The following is an 18,179-nucleotide window of genomic DNA, read 5'->3' as shown; positions in this document are numbered from 1 at the left end:
ACTAAATAACTGGAAACATCCCTTGTATTAATTTTTAATTTTTTAGTTAACGAAAAGCTGTTCAAAGTTCAAGCTCAAAGTCAAAGCTGTTGTGTTGTGACTTAATTAAAACTCAATTAAATTAAATTAAATAATTATTTATTTTCAGGCATGGCCCATAGAGGTGTTAGTAACAAAAGAAAAACTTAAATACTAATGTTAAAAAGTACAATTAATTAAAACCTACCATGCACATCAATAACTTAGAGCTAGGACTAAATACCGGGTGAGCCATACTTATTTACAACACATAAAACATTTACTATTCCATTAAAATTTAAAATTTTACTAGTATGATAATCATAGACATGTCAATAATTAGAATAATTCATAAAATAGCAGCAAAATTATACATATAAAATTAATAAAATTACAATTATTATATTATTTAATCAGATTTGGTCATGTATAGAATATAAATAAATTAGAAATTAAACAGAATTGAATAAGTGTTATATATTTAATAATTTGTAAATTAAATTGTCCAATGCCTTTATCACTAACTATCATAATTAACGAAGCTGGAGTGCAGACCGATCCATCTACGCGTCATCGGTGAGTCCCACCTCCCAGCAAACACACTCAGGATGCTGTTCGGACTCCGTATCATCCTATCGAGCAGAGAGGCACAGCGTTTCCTTATAATCGCATGGAAGCCATCAACGCTTGCCTCCGCAAACATGCCCGAGGCACTGCACCTCCGTCGAAGGCCGAGCAACATCCTGAAGGCATCATTATATTGAACACGAAGAGCGCTGTACGTCCTCTGCGTATAATTGACCCATAGGTTACAGGTGTAAAAGCACTGACAGTATGCCCTAAAGAGAGTTACTTTAACTTCCTTAGTGCACCCCGAAAACCTACGTGCCAACATATTGCAGCGGACGGACAGCGCCCTTCTCTCCCTCTCGATGTCCATGTTGTCACAGAGATCATCAGTTACCCAGTGACCCAGATATTTGAAATGCTTGACTCTGCTCAGGTTTGTGCCACATAAGGTAATTGGTGGCAGGGACTCATATGTTTTAGCTCCAGCCTTGAAAATTAGAAATTCGCTTTTCTTGGCGTTATATCTGAGTCCATGGGCCCCCGCGTATCTCTCACAGATACCGATTAGGGTTTGCAAAGCACCTAAAGATGGCGCTAGCAACACCATGTCGTCTGCATAGCTGAAGTTGTTCATAAAAACACCGTCAACTGAACATCCGACATTGGCGCTACTCAGCTCCTCAATCAATCCGTTGACGTACAGGTTGAAAAGACGAGGAGACGAAATCCCCCCCTGTCTCACTCCGCACTCCAACCTGTACTCCTCCGAATACACACCGGCCCATCTCACACTGTTCTTCTGAGTATGGTACCAATATTTAATAAGGGAGGTTACCTCACCAGGAAGACCGGCAACTTGCTGCATTTTCCGCCATAGAACTTTATAGCACACTAGATCAAAGGCCTTAGATAGATCCAGAAAGCATGCGAATACCGGTGTTTTCCTGGAGGTATAGTACTGGACAGTCCGCTTGAGGCAGAGAACAGCACTTTCCGTGGATAGGCCCGACCTAAAGCCAAACTGCGCATCGTGTAGACGAACATGCCTGTCCAGCTGCCTGTCAAGCAGAGTGTCCAATACCTTGGCAATCACGGTTGCCAATGAGATGGGCCTGTAATTATTCGTGTCTGATGCATCTCCAGTCTTACTCTTAACTATTGGGACTACTATAGTGTACATCAGCTCATCCGGTAAATAACTATGACTAAGACAGAGGCTGTAGAACATTGCCAATACTCTCGACAGGTGGTTGCCCGCATATTTGAGGTGCTCTATGCTAAGATTGTCATACCCGGGAGATTTACCTCTGACCATACTCTTAATTATAGAGGACACCTCCTTGGCAGAGAAATTTACCGAGACCTCCTGACTATGACAACCCTCCTCATTCGCCCTCGAGCATGGTCCGAGTGGCGACTCAACCTTAAAATGCTGTCTGAAAGCATTGGCTATGCTCGTGGGGTCATGCAGACCTCCGACGCTCACAGGTCGACCCGAGCCTAAATTTAATTTATTTGTCTCTTTCCAAAATTTTCCAAAATCTTTTTTTGAGTGGTGTTTCGCAATAATATCTAACTTGATTTGTTTTTGATTTTTTTGACAATATTTTAATTTAGATTTGAAAAGCCGGCGGGTTTCGCACATTTTGTTATAAATGGGCCCAGCAGTGGGTTTCCCAAATGCGAGCCAATTCAAAAAATAAACTCTGGCCGCCCTATGTGCGTCGCTCACATGTTTGTTCCAGCCCGTCACATATTTGGGCTTCCTACGTCTCGGTTCAACATAGCTATATTCAGCACCTACACTAAGTATTTTAACAATCGACAGGTACATGCTATTCAAAATCGACTTGTGACCTACATCACAGCACAACCTATGGGCACAAGTACTACAATCTGACGGAAAGTCTATTTTGCTTAGTTCCCTATCGCAAAAATTGCGATAATTAGGTACCTTTATATATGTTTAACTGACTTTAAAAAGGAGGAGGTTCTCAATTCGTCGAAATGTTTGTTTTTTCCTTATGTACACTTATGTAATTCGATTACTCGGAGACTATTATAAGGTACAAGGAACGTTATGTTTTTTTCTCCACGGACAGATAATTGGGTCAAAGATTGTGGCTACATAAATATTCATTCAGTTATTTGCTACTAACCATGCCGGGTTAGTAGCAAATAACTGGAAACATCCCTTGTATTTATTTTTAAATTTTTTAGTTAACGAAAAGCGGTTGTGTTGTGCCTTAATCAAAACTCAATTAAGTACCTATTATATATGTTTAACTGACTTTAAAAAAAGGAGGAGGTCCTCCTTATGTAAGGTTTTTTCCTTATGTATGTTATTCGATTACTCGGAGTCCTCGGAGACTATTATAAAAGGTACAAGGAACGTTATGTTTTTTTTTGTCCACGGACAGATAATTGGGTCAAAGATTGCGGCTACACAAATATTCATTCAGTCACACTCAGAATCGGGAAGTAACTACGTGTTTAATTTTATTTGTATACGCAGTTTTAATTTTAAAACCATATTTTTAATAATATGGAAATAAAAATGGTTTTATTATGTGTTATTTTAAAAACAGTGTGTGCAAAAATATCTATAGATATAAGAACTGATTCAGGTATAAATAATGTGTCGATTTCATATGATGGATCGGACTCTCAAGTGGTGAATGCTCTCGACATTGACCGTTTTAATCTGAGAAGTCAAAGCTTCAAAGAAGCTGTCAAAACTCATTTTGGCGAGAAACCAAGCAATATCTATTTTAAATCGCCTACACCGTGGGGTGACCTGTATAAAACGTATAATTGGGAGCAAGTTACAAGAGTAATAGCAGTGAAATTTGCAAGGGTACGTGACGTTACAGTGAAGCCAGTCGTAGTATTGTCACATGATTTCGAAAATTCGTCAAACAAAACCATCAAAGTTAACACTGGTATAAGTCAGACGATTGAACACACAGTATCAACGAGTTGGTCTAAAAATCAAGAAGTTTCCATTTCACAAGAGGTTCAATACGATTTGAATGTTTTGGTTGCAAAATTATCCGGTACTACAGGACTGACGTACACCTCTACTCTAGGGAAGAGCGAAGACAAATCTGAATCGGTAACCGTCGGAGCTACTAGTGCTGTCGAAACGGAATTGGCACCGGGACAGGCCGTGACAGCTGTTCTTTCAGCCAAACGTAGCCATTTTGAAATTGAGGTGGTATACAAAACCACATTGCGAGGAAAATTAGCTGTAAATTTCAAACGTAGGCACAATGGACACCATTTTTGGGGACCTTCGATTACGAAAGTTTTTAAAAGCGGAGGATTGAAAAATGAGATAACGGAGACAGAGCACATAAAAGTTGGGTTTTATTCTGAGGCTTCATTGAAAGTTTTTGATAAAACTACAGGGTTACCGGTGTAAGGATTTCTATATTAATTAATATACCCGGTCAAACAACTTTGTCAGTAGAAAATGGCGCGAAATTAAAAAAATCTATGGGACGATTACCGTTTATTTATCCTTGGCGGCAATTTTTTTAAAATTTGCCGCTTTTTTCTAGGTACTGACCGAAATGGCTTGTCAATGCTAGGTCTATGCTTGTCAGACTTTACTTATTAAACTTTGTTGTTGATATTTGTTTTTAATCACTTACTAAAATTTATAAATAATGATTAATAGGTCTATGCAGACAAACTTGGGGAAAAAAAGCCTAGCGTGCATTAGGACAAAAGGATAACCGGTATTAGGGTAGGATCGACCTCGATTACGTAAGTTATCTATTACTGCCATTAAACGGATTGTACTCATTTGGGACAAGCTTTCAACTGAGACAAGACGGCCTTTTATTTAATGAAGGTCGGTTGCGTAGGGTTAACTGATGGTTAAGTAGGTAACTAATGACATGTCTGGATGATCAAGGTACCTACTTGCAATCATGGTTGTATCAGTTGTATGTTGTACGTTTGGGTAACCTCTTGTCTACAACTTGTTGTCTTGTGGTTGTTGACAAACTATAGGTACCTAACTAAAATGAAATGTACCTATAGGTTAGGCTGTAAGGGTTATAACATCTTTCCTTTCGCCGCACATTTTTTGTTATGTTGCTGCTACGAGGGACAGGGACACATAATTTTTTTTTGTTTCAGCAGAAGGAATGTACCTACTTTTTATCTCGGGAATCATAATACCTACATTTTATATCTTAAAGCTAGTAGCTACAGGTTAAAATCTCAGTTAGTCATCAATCAACTTAACCGCCCGTAACACCGGCCCGATCTAGTGCATCTATTGTCCACAATCCACATACATGCCACATACAGGATTGCAAGCTCACGCATGACTATTTACATTTTACCAATCCTTATTCCTATCAACAAACAAAAATCAACTTTATTCCCTTGTAACAAGTTTTATACACACCGTAAGAACTCATCTAACATTCTACAATAACCAATTTTCTTTACCGTTTAAATCATTGAAAGTAGATCTTAAAATAAAACGATCTGGTTTGTTCAAAACGCAAATCTAATTTGGTAATTAAACAAGAGCTTTTGAAGCCAGCTCAAACGATTTTCAGGCTAATTTCTAGAGCAATAAAAGTGAGGTAGGCGGTAAGATGTGGTGTAGCTTATGCGTTTTGTTTATGCTAGGTCGTCCTTGGAGACACCTGTAACTGGGCTAAGTGATTACCGCGGAAGCCACATTGAGGTACATTCATGTGTGAGAGGATACCGGACCTTCGATACCTATTATACCTATACCCTAATTCACTGACTAGGAATTGGTGTAGGTACAATCAAGGGCATAAATATATAAACATTTCCAAAGTTCCAAAAATATATGTATGCTCTTACACCTTAAGCGCGCTCCAGACTACGCGACGCGAAGCCGCGAACGCGAGTGTGGAGTCGATTTCGCTGATTAGCGAACTAGACTCCACACTCGCGTTCGCGGTTTCGCGCCGCGATTCGCGCACGAGTGTGAGGGCCCTTTAAATAATAAAGCCGTGTTCACTTCAACTTCTATGAAATTATGACGTATAAATAACACTGCGTATGCTATCAAAATCGTTGCAGCCTTTTCTTGGTGTAACTCTAATAATATGGAGGTCGATTCTGATTCAAGAATTTGTTATGGTTTTGATTTGGTTTTGACACGACGTTGACAATCGTCTTGGTGACTAACGACTAACATATCAATCAGCGTCATCATCGTGAGTGATCTTCAAGGTCCGTAATCAACGATCAAAAACGTAACAAGTTGATTATGAATCGGGCTCATGTTGTCGGCTTGATACGACGACGATGTTTGTTACACTAGTTCGACCTTTTTTTTTTTTTTACGCAGGGGTAAATACATTTACGCATCTCACCCCCGAGCTGGGGAAGCCCATTGGGGGGTGGTATGTGGGACTCGTTCCTCCTATAACTTCCTCTGCTAGCCAGAGGAAGAGGAGGAGAATACCCACTAACATCCCCTGCGGCGTTTCCGTCTATGCCGTTGAGGACACTAGTTCGACCTAGCTCGAGTAGCCTGCACTTTAAAATCTTAATCCTACCTACCTACAGGTACTCTTGTATGTATAGAATAGAATAGAATAGAATTGCTATTAGGCCAGGAAATGAATGCCCAAAAAAGTTATAGAGGGAAATGCTTGGAACACAATTCTTGACTTGACACAAAACTGTACAAGATATCAAAAAACTTGTCATAATAAAACTTGTAACAAATTCAATCACTTTTCATTTTGTATAAGTGACCATGTCGCTTAGACGCATAGTTTCTGAGATATGATCGAAAAACTGAAAAATTGAACCTTTAAACCCCCCTCTCCCCCCCAGCACCAGGGTTACGGTCGGGGACTTTTGATATGTTCATCTCCTAACTAGTCCAAACAAAGCTACGAAGTCAAAAATTGTGTTCCTAGCATTTCCCTCTTTACCTTCTTATTGCTTGGCCTATATATGGGGGTTTTCGGGGGCGAAAAATCGATCAAGCTAGGTCTTAATTATTATCTCTGGGAAAACGCGCATTTTTGAGATTTTATATGTTTTCCTAGCAAAGCTCGGTCTCCCAGATATTGTGTTATAATATAATTTTAATCCCGCTCTACACTCGTGCGCGAATCGCGACGAGAAGCCGCGAAGGCGTGTGGAGCGAGCGTCGCAGATCTGCGAAACCTACTCCACACTTGTGCCGCGATTCGCGCACGAGTGTGGAGCTTAAGATATGCATGCGTATGCAGACATAGTTCTACAGACTACGCATTTATAGGTACATATATTATTTGCACAAAACATGATATTGATAGTACAAATAGCGGTCTTAATGCCTTAGCAATCTTAGCATTCTCTATCAGTTAACCAATGGACTACACCAGAATGTTAAAGTACGTGCAGGGTCTTTTAAACTAAAATGAACTGGTAACCGATACATTAGATGAAAATTGAATATTATAATGGTTGACCACAAAAGCCTTTTATGACATGTCAGAATATAATAATAATGATTTAATCTTAATTTAATTTTATATTTTGTATTTTTATTAATTATTGGAAATTTGATATGTGTTGATTATTTTTATATTGTATTATTTTACTTTAATTTAATTAATGATTATTTGAATGAATTGAATATATTATGTAAATCCAATTATGACGTGTAATATGAAATATTATTATAAATAAATGAGTATGAGTATGAGTATGAGTACACAAATATACATAATATTACATAGGTACACATATTTTTACATACATTTTTTTTTTCCAATTATTTTTTTTTTTTTTTGGTACCTAGTGTGAATGCTTGCGCAACATGCGTCTGAAAGGCGCATTATGCATTATTTACGAAAACTGGCGATGGTGGTAATCACCACGCATTGTTCGCCACTAAGATATCTTCACTTGTAAAATAACAAAGTGTGTGCCTTATAAATAATAATAAAATTATGCCATAAGCAGCACTGACTTGCATCCTATGTCATTTTATACTACACGTCCATTGTGAGGTGAGGACTCAATTTTTGTTGATATCGGTAATTTACATTATTAGGAAAGTTAACGTTAAGAAATAAACGAAAAACGAACGAGACGAGCGATGTTTATACCCCTAATCGGGCCTACTACTTTTTAAGTTTGTAGACATGAGTTCCGATAGCGTGTTGTCTTGTATGGCATCTAAGTTGGGTGTGATCTGTGTAGCAGATAACCCATACCCCAATTGACATTCCACAGGTTATGGGCCTTATGGCGATCGTGCGAGAGCAAATTGGGTTTACTGTCTACTGTCGTTTTGCAACTTCGAAATGTTTCAATAGATATGAGGTTGAGGCTCAAATGGACGCGTTATCTAAAATTGGTAAATCTAAGTCTATATGAGTTGATGTAATCAAAAGGGCAGTATGTTTTATGCAAAGCGTTTCCTTGTATATCTTTTAACTGAGGTAGGTGCATGATAGTTGTAATATAGGCCTTGACTATGATTGTTTAAACTTAGCTTTAGTTGTAAGTTTAGTTTTTAGCATGCCAGATGCTGGTGAAATATGTGTTACTTATGGATAATATTGTCTGACCACTTTTTGTACCATATTTCATGCAAAATAAAGTTATTTATATTTGTTTTTGTTTTTGTATTTTTAATGAAGACCAGCTCATATACTCGTACGTCTTACTGCTGGGCACAGGTACTATCCTCTGATCCCGAAAAGAGAGGGATTGAGCTATATTAGTCCCTACGCTGGTCCAAAGTGGGTTGGGGAATTCACATACCTTTAAATTTCCTCACGGTGGTTTTCTTCACCAAAATTCAATGGTTTAACACCAAATTCCTATTATATGTTTATACATATACTAGCGTTTGCCCGCAACTTCGTCTGCGTGGAATTAGTAATTTGGGTACCTTAATTTTTAAACAAATCTGCTTTTAAATCCATCCTTTTTTCACCCCCAAATTGGTCCACTATAAATTTCCACCCCATTTTTTACACCCTTAAGAGATGATTTCGGGGATAAAAATTATTTTATGTCCTTCCCCACGGCTCAAACTATCCCCATACAACGTTTTATCTAAATCGGTTGAGCTGTTATTGATTCCCCATACAAATTTCCACCCCCCTTTTCACCCCCTTGAGGGGTGAGTTCTGGGAGGAAAAGTATCCTAAGTCCTTCCCCGGGACTCAAACTATCTGTATACCAAATTTCAACTAAATCGGTTTAAGCGTGCAGAGGTAACAGACAGACAGACAGACACACTTTCGCATTTATAATATTAGTATGAATTATAGCCACCATCAGATAAATCGGACCGGCTAAGTGTTGGGTTTTATTGAAACTTTGCACATACAATGACATGAGGTATATATCTGAGTCTGAAATTAGTTTATATTGCTCCAGTTTATAAAACAAACGAAATAGAGCAAAAACAAATTTTGTATGAAAAACTTAAATTCGCTGTATTTTGTTAACTATGGTATCTGAAGTTACATAAACTAATTACAGACATAGATATACCTTATCCTATTGCAAGTACAAAGTTTCAGGGCAATCTAGCTAGTCGTTTTAAAATGAGAGCGGAACTACGTTTGTATGGACAACCGAGCTTAATTAATTTCGTTTAGTAGTGCCACTGTATATATCTTGTATGTAAATAAAAGTTTAAGTTTATAAAGAGGTTATGATTAGACTCTTTATTATATGACTTTATTATAACCTGGTCCGTGCCCAATGTTTAAACATGTCACCTAAAGGCTAAAAGTTGATGATTTGCCGAGATCAATATACAATCTTGATGGACCATATCATTGCTATGTTACCACGAAGGTTCATCTACAATGAAGCCTCAGTATTTACCTGAAAACTTCACTATATATACTACTTTAACACAAAGCGATAGAGCTCAAAATCGAAGTAATACCAGTTTTAAAGGGCATTTCAAAGTTTGTCAAGTACTCGATTGAACCTCTCTATTTGCGCTTTGATAACTCTTACTATGGCCGTATTAAGATGTGGTAAAGTTTAAAATTCAGTAACATTCAGTTTCAAAATTGCATCACGTACTGGCCGATTTTGCATTGTTGATTTTCTATAAGTAATTGGTCAAAATATAATACGACCTTTAGACAAAGTAATATAGAGTCCAAAGTTGAACGGATTTAGGTTTAAAAACACGCAAAAGCTTGGTAGTTGTGGTCATTGTTAAGTTCGTTGTATAAATAGGCAGTGTTAGTTTGGATTGACACATTCGATAGTTTGTCTTACATCGTGTTGTATCTCCTAAACTTATAGGTAGGTACAATAAATGGTCAAAAAGTGGAGGCAAAGGTGCAAGTTTGGAGTATGTGAGAAATCGTACAAAATAAATAAACCTAGGACCTTATTTTTCATCTTATTAAAGGATTTCACCAGTATCAAAGTCAAATTTCATAAAGATAAATTGCAAAAATAAAAACAGTTTTGAACGTGAAAACACAACTCTATAACATAGGTAGTGTTTCAGTTAATCTTCTTAATTACCTTTTTGTAGTTAGTAGTTTTTCAAATTTTCTCCAATTTTGCTTTATCTGCTTATTTTTGATCTTCTATTCGAACAGTTTTCACATCCCAGGTTGACTGGAAGATATCGCCTCTTAGCAATGTGACCGCCTGTTGTCTAAATTAGTTTTAGATATTTATGGTCATTTTCTGTTGTGTTGAACAATTAATTAAACTTTACTTGTCTATGTTACTTATTAAAATCACTGTGAAATGAATACCAGGCATGCTATAAGAATAGGTCACTGAAATGACGAATACTTAAGGGACCCACTGACTATCAGTCCGCCACACGATATCGGCCTGTCAGTTAGGACAAAAATTTGACAGTTCCGAACAACTGACAGGCCGAAATCGTCCGACTAACTGATAGTCAGTTGGCTCCTTTATGTAGCAATGTGCCAAAGAAAAATTTCAAAAATTGCAAAAGTTCTTGGTATTTTTTCTACACATTTATTGCCAAACAGTTAGTTTTGATTTTATTTCTATGACACTTGAAATAGACGCAATGTGCCGGAAATAATTAAATCAAACAGTCGTCAACAGTTAAGAACATTGAGTAACAATCCCTAATCTGAAACTTGCACGGGAATTTTCTCATGAAAGTTTCCAGAAATTTTCGGAAATTTTGAGAATGTACTTGCACATTGCTATACTTACTTAGGTCAGTTTTAATAACATCTGTTTTTGTGTTTGTTTCAGAAATTAACATTTTGATCTCAGAGCAACAGCATGAAGGTAATTCATAATACTAATTGAAAATTCCCTTCAAGTAACTTTGACTAAATCTGTTTTATCTGATGTAACCAATATTCCTTTCTTTTCGTACAATGTACAACTTACTTACTTATTTTTTTGTTATTAAAAACAATTTACTTACTTATAAGTAGCTGCTTTAAAAAAACTGTACTTTTAAGAACAGTTACTACAGAAAAACTAAATCACGATTAGGTACTTATAGGGTTAAACTCCAATGGTTGGCACCATCACTCTTTATTTAAGTTAACCCTACAATGAACCCTGCTTACCATCAGGCGGGACGTATGCTTGTTTGCCACCGTCGTGGTATATAAAAAAAAAGACTGAATGTCTTTTAGTACTTACTAAATTATAATTTTACAAAATTAAAACTAAAGTTAAACCTAGAAATAGAATAAAAACACAAACTATAAAATATAATAAAAGCAATTACAAAGAGAATACCCCTTCTAACAAGTCGGAACTGCGGCATGGACCCCATGACTGGCGGCGTTACCTATGTTACCTTTTAGTACTTATGTAAATTGTATCTTCTGTTGGTGATCCTAATAAACAAATAAATAAATAAATGACCCAGTTTACTTCAATACTTTTTACGTATTTAATATCCTACAAGTTTTCAGCAACCATTTGTAATTATTAATGAACTGTACATTTTTGTATGTTTCAGGCGTTCGTTCCTTTAATTTGTTTATTGTCGCTAGCGGCCGCCGAAGCTCCTCTCGGGTAAGTTGATTAAAATAATTAAGTATTGTATTTAACCCCCGAGTCCAAACGCAACACAAGAGGTTTGACTTGACTCGTAAGTTTGACCGCTATGTGACTGTGCACCGTAGCTTTTAAACAGGTAAGTAAACTAATTTGGATGCGTTTCTTTTTTAATTTGAAAGCAGATTTTCTAGCGCTGGTTCTTAGCTATAGTTTATCAAAATCAGTTCTTGCATTGTTTTTTATTTTTATTTACATGATTATCTATTTTGACGCTCTATTTGAGCTACATAAGTGCCCTAGAATACTTTGCCTAGATGGTACAATGGTTGATATAATTATGTGGCCAATTATAAACCTTTTTGCGAAGAAATAACGTCTAATAATGGTTAGTCAAGTGTATACTGTTGTACATAGTCGCACGAGTGTTTTTTCGTATTTAGCATAAATCATCAATCATCATCACTTGCTTTAGTATTGTTGGAAAAATACCAAACAGGATACTAATTAAAAAAATAACCAATCAATTAAAAATTTACACTTTACATTGTATTTAATGTAAAGTCACACATTAAGTTTTCATGCCAAGTATTACGTCAAGTATGTCCGATGGGATATACATATAGTGCGACATAAAATTCTAGAAATTAAATAAACTGGAACTAAAATATTTCCATACTAGATTGTTGCCATGTGTCTTAATTTTACGTCAAAAAGGAAGTGGCGCCTTCAATAATGTTTTACAATTGCTTGTCGGACTATACATGCATTGTCACTACCTACCAAGTCAGTGCATACAGCTCGGACGGAGTCTAGATCAGATAGACATTACAATGGTTAGAAAATTCGTAACATTTTTTAAAGTAACTTATTTTACAACTTAATTCCAGCGACGGTTACGCCGCGGCTCGATCCGGACATGACCACAGCCATGGTTCCCACTCCCACGGTTCCAATCTCGGCCGTTCTCTCTCCACCGAATACGGCCCCCCTGGGGCCTCTAGTCGGTCCCTATCTCAGGAATACGGGGCACCAAGCGCTAGAGGTCTCAGCCAAGAATACGGGGCACCTAGTGCTCGAGGTCTGTCACAGGAATATGGAGCGCCAAGTGCTAGGGGACTCTCTCAAGAGTACGGAGCTCCAAGCGCCAGGGGACTATCGCAAGAATACGGAGCTCCAAGCGCCAGGGGACTATCGCAAGAATACGGAGCTCCAAGCGCCAGGGGAATTTCGCAGGAATATGGTGCCCCTAGTGCCAGAGGACTCTCTCAAGAATATGGAGCTCCAAGCGCCAGAGGACTCTCCCAAGAGTACGGTGCCCCCAGCGCTAGAAGACTGTCTCAGGAGTATGGAGTTCCCAGTGCCCGAAGCCCTTCTGAAGAATATGGTGCCCCGAGCGCTCGCGGCTTGTCTTCTACCTACGGCGCTCCTTCCCAAGATTTCTCCCGTGGACTTTCTCAGGAATACGGAGCTCCTGGACTAAGAAACGCACCTTCAGGCTCTTACGGCGCACCTGCCTTCAGAAATACCCCGTCAGATTCTTACGGAGTTCCCCTGTCTTCTGTTCTTCAAGATTTCCGATCAGCTCCTTCTGAGGCATATGGTGCTCCGTCAGCTAGAAGCTTTGGGTCTCCTTCTCAGAAATATGGCGCTCCTGCTCGTAACTCTTTCCGTTCGAACTCTCTATCTCAAGAATATGGTGCCCCTTCCACTCGATCTTACTCTGGCAAAAACTCTTTCAAATCCGCTAAAGGCCGCTCTGGCTTCTCTACCTCCTCGTCTACATACGGTGCTGCTAGTGGAAGGTCTTCCGACTCCTATTCCCAAGGCCATAAGGCTGGTTCTTCGTTCGCAAGCGCCCGCTTGTCGGATACCTATGGAGCGCCCGCTGCAGGGAGTCTCTTGGATACCTATGGAGCGCCCGCTGCAAGGAGTCTCTCGGACACCTATGGAGCGCCCGCTGCAAGGAGTCTGTCCGATACGTATGGAGCACCGAACAGCAGAGCTGCCGGGTTAAAGACCGGCGCTTTAGCATCCTCTTTCGCTTCTGCCAGGTTCGTATTTAGAAACCTATATGTTAGAATTTAGAAAACCCAATAACACCTCTTCTATGTCACTCGTACTAGCAAAAACACTCTTAACTCACCATCGGTTGATCTTATGCATTTGCGAGTTTACGAGTTTTCAGGTTACACTTAACCTAGTTGACCAGTAGTACTTATATTTGCACTACACGATCGATATCATATCATTTAATCATTTAATTGTTCGCTCTTCTTTAGGCACCCAATCGTACATAAGATTTAGCATCTTACCGCCTACTTAAGGATGGCTCACGCTAGACCGGGCCGGGCCCGGGCCGAGGCGTCCGACATGTCATTTTCTCTGACGGCTGATCGGTGATCACGTGGTGCTTTCCATAGAAAACGAAGCTCCGAAAGCTCCGGGCTGGCCCCGGCCCGGACTAGCGTGAATTATCCTTAATTCTTCTTCTTAAAGTCAATTCCTGACATTTACGAGTATATTTGCACTAAGAAATTAAGCTTAAGGCCTGCCTTTGATCTCATATCTAAATAACTTAATTCTATCCTTTAATACTTATATCATTTCGTTTCAGGTCATCCCCCTCCTCCAAATACGGCGCCCCCTCCGCCTTCGACGCCATGCCTTCTGAACAATACGGGGTTCCTGAACAGTACGACTCTCTCTCCAGCCAGGGCTACGGGTATGCCAGGGGCGCTCTTGATGAGCTGCTGAACCAGGTATGTACAATTGTACAATACTCTGCCTGAGCAATATGACTCTCTCTCCAGCCAGGGCTACGGGTATGCCAGGGGCGCTCTTGATGAGCTGCTGAACCAGGTATGACCAATTGTACAATACTGTCCCTGAGCAATATGGCTCTCTCTCCAGCCAGGGCTACGGATATGCCAGGGGCGCTCTTGATGAGGCTGCTGAACCAGGTATGACCAATTGTACAATACTGTCCCTGAGCAATATGGCTCTTTCTCCAGCCAGGGCTACGGATATGCCAGGGGCGCTCTTGATGAGCTGCTGAACCAGGTTCGTAAACTCTTTTGGTAACGACTAAAATAATTTAATACAAAGACCAAAAGAACTAAAATTCGAATAGCAAATTCTGTTGCAGGTTGAAGGTTAAATATTGAAGAAAAATATATGAATATTCAAAGCGGGGTATTAAACGGTGGCAAATAAGTGTTAGTAGATACGGTTCAAGTTGATCTTGTCCAATGAAATCATACTTTATTACAATCTGCATAAAATTTCGTAACTAAAACTGTTGTCGTTAGATATTTATAGAGTAATGCATAAGTAAGGGAAAACCAATGAACAATTTATAAAAATACAATACATAACATAACATACCTACCTAGAAACATAAAAAAATAGACAATAGAATAAGTTAACGAGTTGAAAATACTCCTAAACTGACATCGGTGTGATTTGGTCTTTACGAGTATGTATTCAGCGCTCACTCGCTCAATGTTTTATTTCAGGAGCCAGCGAACTACGACTTTGCTTACAAAGTGAACGATCTCGAATCTGGCAGCGACTTCGGACATTCGGAAACAAGGCAAGAGAACCGCGCTGAAGGCAGCTACTTCGTGGTCTTACCTGATGGCACCAAACAGGTCAGAAAATACACAAAAAATTTACGATTAACAGTCTGGCAGCGACTTCGGGCATTCGGAAACCAGACAGGAGAACCCTGCTGAAGGCAGCTGCTTCGTCGTAATACCTGATGGCACCAAACAGGTAAGAAACAATAGTACGAAGTGAAAAGAAGGACTTTGAATCTGGCAGCTACTTCGGGCACTCGGAAACAAGGCCAGAGAACCACGCTGAAGGCAGCTACATCGTCGTCTTACCTGTTGGCACAAAGCAGGTAAGAAACCGCGAAATAACGATAAACATAACTCGCTAATCCAAATGCAGAAACAAATTTTTGAAATCGTCACTACTTTAAAAACGTTTGATACCTACTTACTTATCTCACACTGCTACTCAAAGTTGAAACGCAGGTACAGTCGAAGGCAAAAATATCGATCCAGACAAATGGCTCAAAAATATGTGAACACGACTTTGTTGTCTAACGTGTAAGAGCGTACACATAGTTTTGAAACTTTGGGAATGTATATATTTATTTATGCCCTTGACTGTACTCTGTATGCATCTCATACATAGTTTCAAAACGAGTATCCTTAATTTCCTGTGAAATTATCCTGAAATTTCCGAAAACTTTTCCATCTATTTAAAACTTTTCGCGTTTTGCACCACACAGTTACCACATTTTTCTTTTTCATTTCTCATGCTCTGAAAGAGGGTCATTGTTGTTCTAAAAGGAGTGCCAAAAATGATACGTGTCTGCACTAGAGCATTTTGCGTTCGAAGTACGATTTTTTTATTTTTTTTACGATAAGCAATTGAAATTTGAGTTTAAATGGATTTGTTATACAATTTCCATTCTGATATTTGACTTTCCATTCCATAAATAACGATACTTTTGCCTGAATTGTTAATTGAAAGTACCCTCAAGAAATACTATAAAAATGTATACTTAGTCATGTTTTTAAAAAACCACATGCATTTTACTTTCCTCGTATTCGAAATGAAAAGTAGAGTGTTTAACTCGGGTGAAAGGCATCATTTCAGCCTCGGACTATTGGCAGCCTAAATACCTCGGCAGAAATGAATGCCTTTCATCCCTTGGTTAACAATCTACTATTGATTGACAGAACAAGATACAAGTTTTTAAAGTAGTCACGAAATGAGACGCTATTTAGCTAAATTTACGGTGTGTTAGCGTATTTTGAGCAGCGGTGTTGCCGATCCTTTAACCATCTGCGGCAAAAATATGTAATTTTATAAATCCAGTGCATTTACTTATAAGCCTATTGTTTCACTTAATATTGCAATTCCTCAGGTGGTAGAATACGAAGCCGACGAGCGTGGTTTCAAGCCCCGCATCTCCGTGGAGCCAGCATCTGGCGGATACGACGACAACGCTAACAACATCAGCCGCTCCGGCGATGGACCTTATTAACAACACTTTAAGGATCATTTTACTATATCATCCGCAAAAGAAACTGAGGACGAGGTTATATCACTATCTCTCTCACTCTTGCGTAAGCGTAAATGAAAAGTTTTACGACCCCGGTCATCAGGTTGGTTTGCGGATAGTATAGTCACTTGGGTCCTGATCGGAATGCGTTACCATGGGTGCTGAAAGTTCCGTTTTTAAAAGTCCGTTCCAATTTCAAGTGAGTTTCGAAGGACGAGTCAGCGAGGTCTTATATGTAATATGTGAAAAAAAAAAGTTACTTTTGTACCGTTTTCGAAACTTATCTTTACCGCATTCGAAGTCATATATGGCGGATATGATATTCAACTCTATTGACATTAAAGTTCAAATTTAAAAACAAATATTACATGCAGTAAGGGGTTAAAATCGAATTGTTAAGGGACTTTTAAGATTGGAATCGCTTTAAAGTGTTTTGTTTGCAATTTTTGTTACGAACTTTACGAACGACTAGCGAAATACTCATTTATTTATTATTTTATAGCAAATTGAAAAATGTATAAAAAAAGTACCTCTTAGTTTGTAAGTAGCTTGTGATGTAGTGATAACTGATAATTTAGTGCAAATAAATTTTTATGACGTTATTTTATGCTTTTTATTTCGTTCGTAAATGAAAATTAAACCCCAAATACGATCACCCGTCTTTTTAGTTAAATTTACTGATTAATTAATTTTTCCTTGCCTTCCTTTCAGTAAAAAAATTGGCACGGCAAAAAAATACATACTTATTTACTTATATAGTCTGACGAAAAAGGAGAAAAGAAATGAGATTAACGAGGGAGAGGAGTGTTAGGGTCGGCAACGCGCATGTAACACCTCTGGAGTTGCAGGCGTACATAGGCTACGGAGAATGCTTAACATCAGGCGGGCCGTATGCTTGTTTGCCACCGACGTAGTATAAAAAAAAGGGCACTAGAAAGCTTTAGGTAATAGAATTCTTTAGAAGGGAGCAAATTTCTATAATGTAAATTTGCTGAAGAAGTGCGTATACATAACAATGGTATTAGGTACATCTCGTCTGTTGACTAAGTAAATACCTATGCCAATAAAGTAAGGTAAGTATCGATCGAAGTCGACTTAGTTTACAAGGAAGTGTTGATCGTAATTCATCAATTGTGTACCTTTACTCAGAAAAAAAATGTACATGTTAGCACAGAACATATAATAGTACTAGGTACGGAAGATTCACTCCCTAACAAAATGCGACTACTACGCGCAAGGCGGCGCAAGCGCGTGCAGGCGTGCGTTCCATATAGCAAAGATAGATATAACTCCGTAATAGATGGATACAGTCTAAGGAAAAAACGTGCCTCGAAAATCAAGAAAATTTGATTCTCGATCAGAGGGCGCCACTAGCTTTGGCCAACTGTCGTATAGATGGCGTTGACGGTTTCGTTTGTTATTTAACAATTTTAACGCATATCAGTGAAAGAACATGGGTCAAAATCATAAAAATAATTAATGCAAATAAAAAAAATCATTTATCCAT

General features: G+C 38.5%; 2 protein-coding genes across 2 annotated transcripts; both read left to right on the top strand.

Annotated features, from left to right (window-relative positions):
• The first annotated feature begins 3,081 nt into the window (after window positions 1–3,081).
• Window positions 3,082–4,012, top strand: LOC134751816 (spherulin-2A-like). Its single transcript, XM_063687303.1, has one exon. It carries the CDS (start codon window positions 3,134–3,136, stop codon window positions 4,010–4,012), a length of 879 nt encoding a protein of 292 aa, XP_063543373.1. The 5' UTR covers window positions 3,082–3,133.
• Window positions 4,013–9,749: 5,737 nt separating this feature from the next.
• LOC134751736 (pro-resilin-like) lies at window positions 9,750–16,884 on the top strand. The gene is made up of 7 exons (XM_063687180.1): window positions 9,750–9,876; window positions 10,825–10,860; window positions 11,552–11,607; window positions 12,480–13,643; window positions 14,207–14,351; window positions 15,108–15,242; window positions 16,535–16,884. Exons 2-7 carry the CDS (start codon window positions 10,855–10,857, stop codon window positions 16,652–16,654), a joined length of 1,626 nt encoding a protein of 541 aa, XP_063543250.1. The 5' UTR covers window positions 9,750–9,876; window positions 10,825–10,854; the 3' UTR covers window positions 16,655–16,884.
• Window positions 16,885–18,179: the final 1,295 nt, after the last annotated feature.

This window comes from Cydia strobilella, chromosome 23 (genome assembly GCF_947568885.1).
Source record: "Cydia strobilella chromosome 23, ilCydStro3.1, whole genome shotgun sequence".
In the NCBI taxonomy this organism is placed as follows: Eukaryota; Metazoa; Arthropoda; class Insecta; order Lepidoptera; family Tortricidae; genus Cydia; species Cydia strobilella.
Note: the sequence above shows the minus strand (reverse complement) of the source record. Positions and strands in the feature narration are given on the sequence as shown.

Bases quoted from the DNA above. Each gene is read 5' to 3' on its own strand.
- LOC134751736 (XM_063687180.1), top strand. The intron at 14,352-15,107 runs GTATGTACAATT...GTTTTATTTCAG, and splicing joins TTGATGAGCTGCTGAACCAG to GAGCCAGCGAACTACGACTT. The intron at 15,243-16,534 runs GTCAGAAAATAC...GCAATTCCTCAG, and splicing joins TACCTGATGGCACCAAACAG to GTGGTAGAATACGAAGCCGA.
- LOC134751816 (XM_063687303.1), top strand. From the start codon at position 3,134: ATGGAAATAAAAATGGTTTTATTATGTGTTATTTTAAAAACAGTGTGT.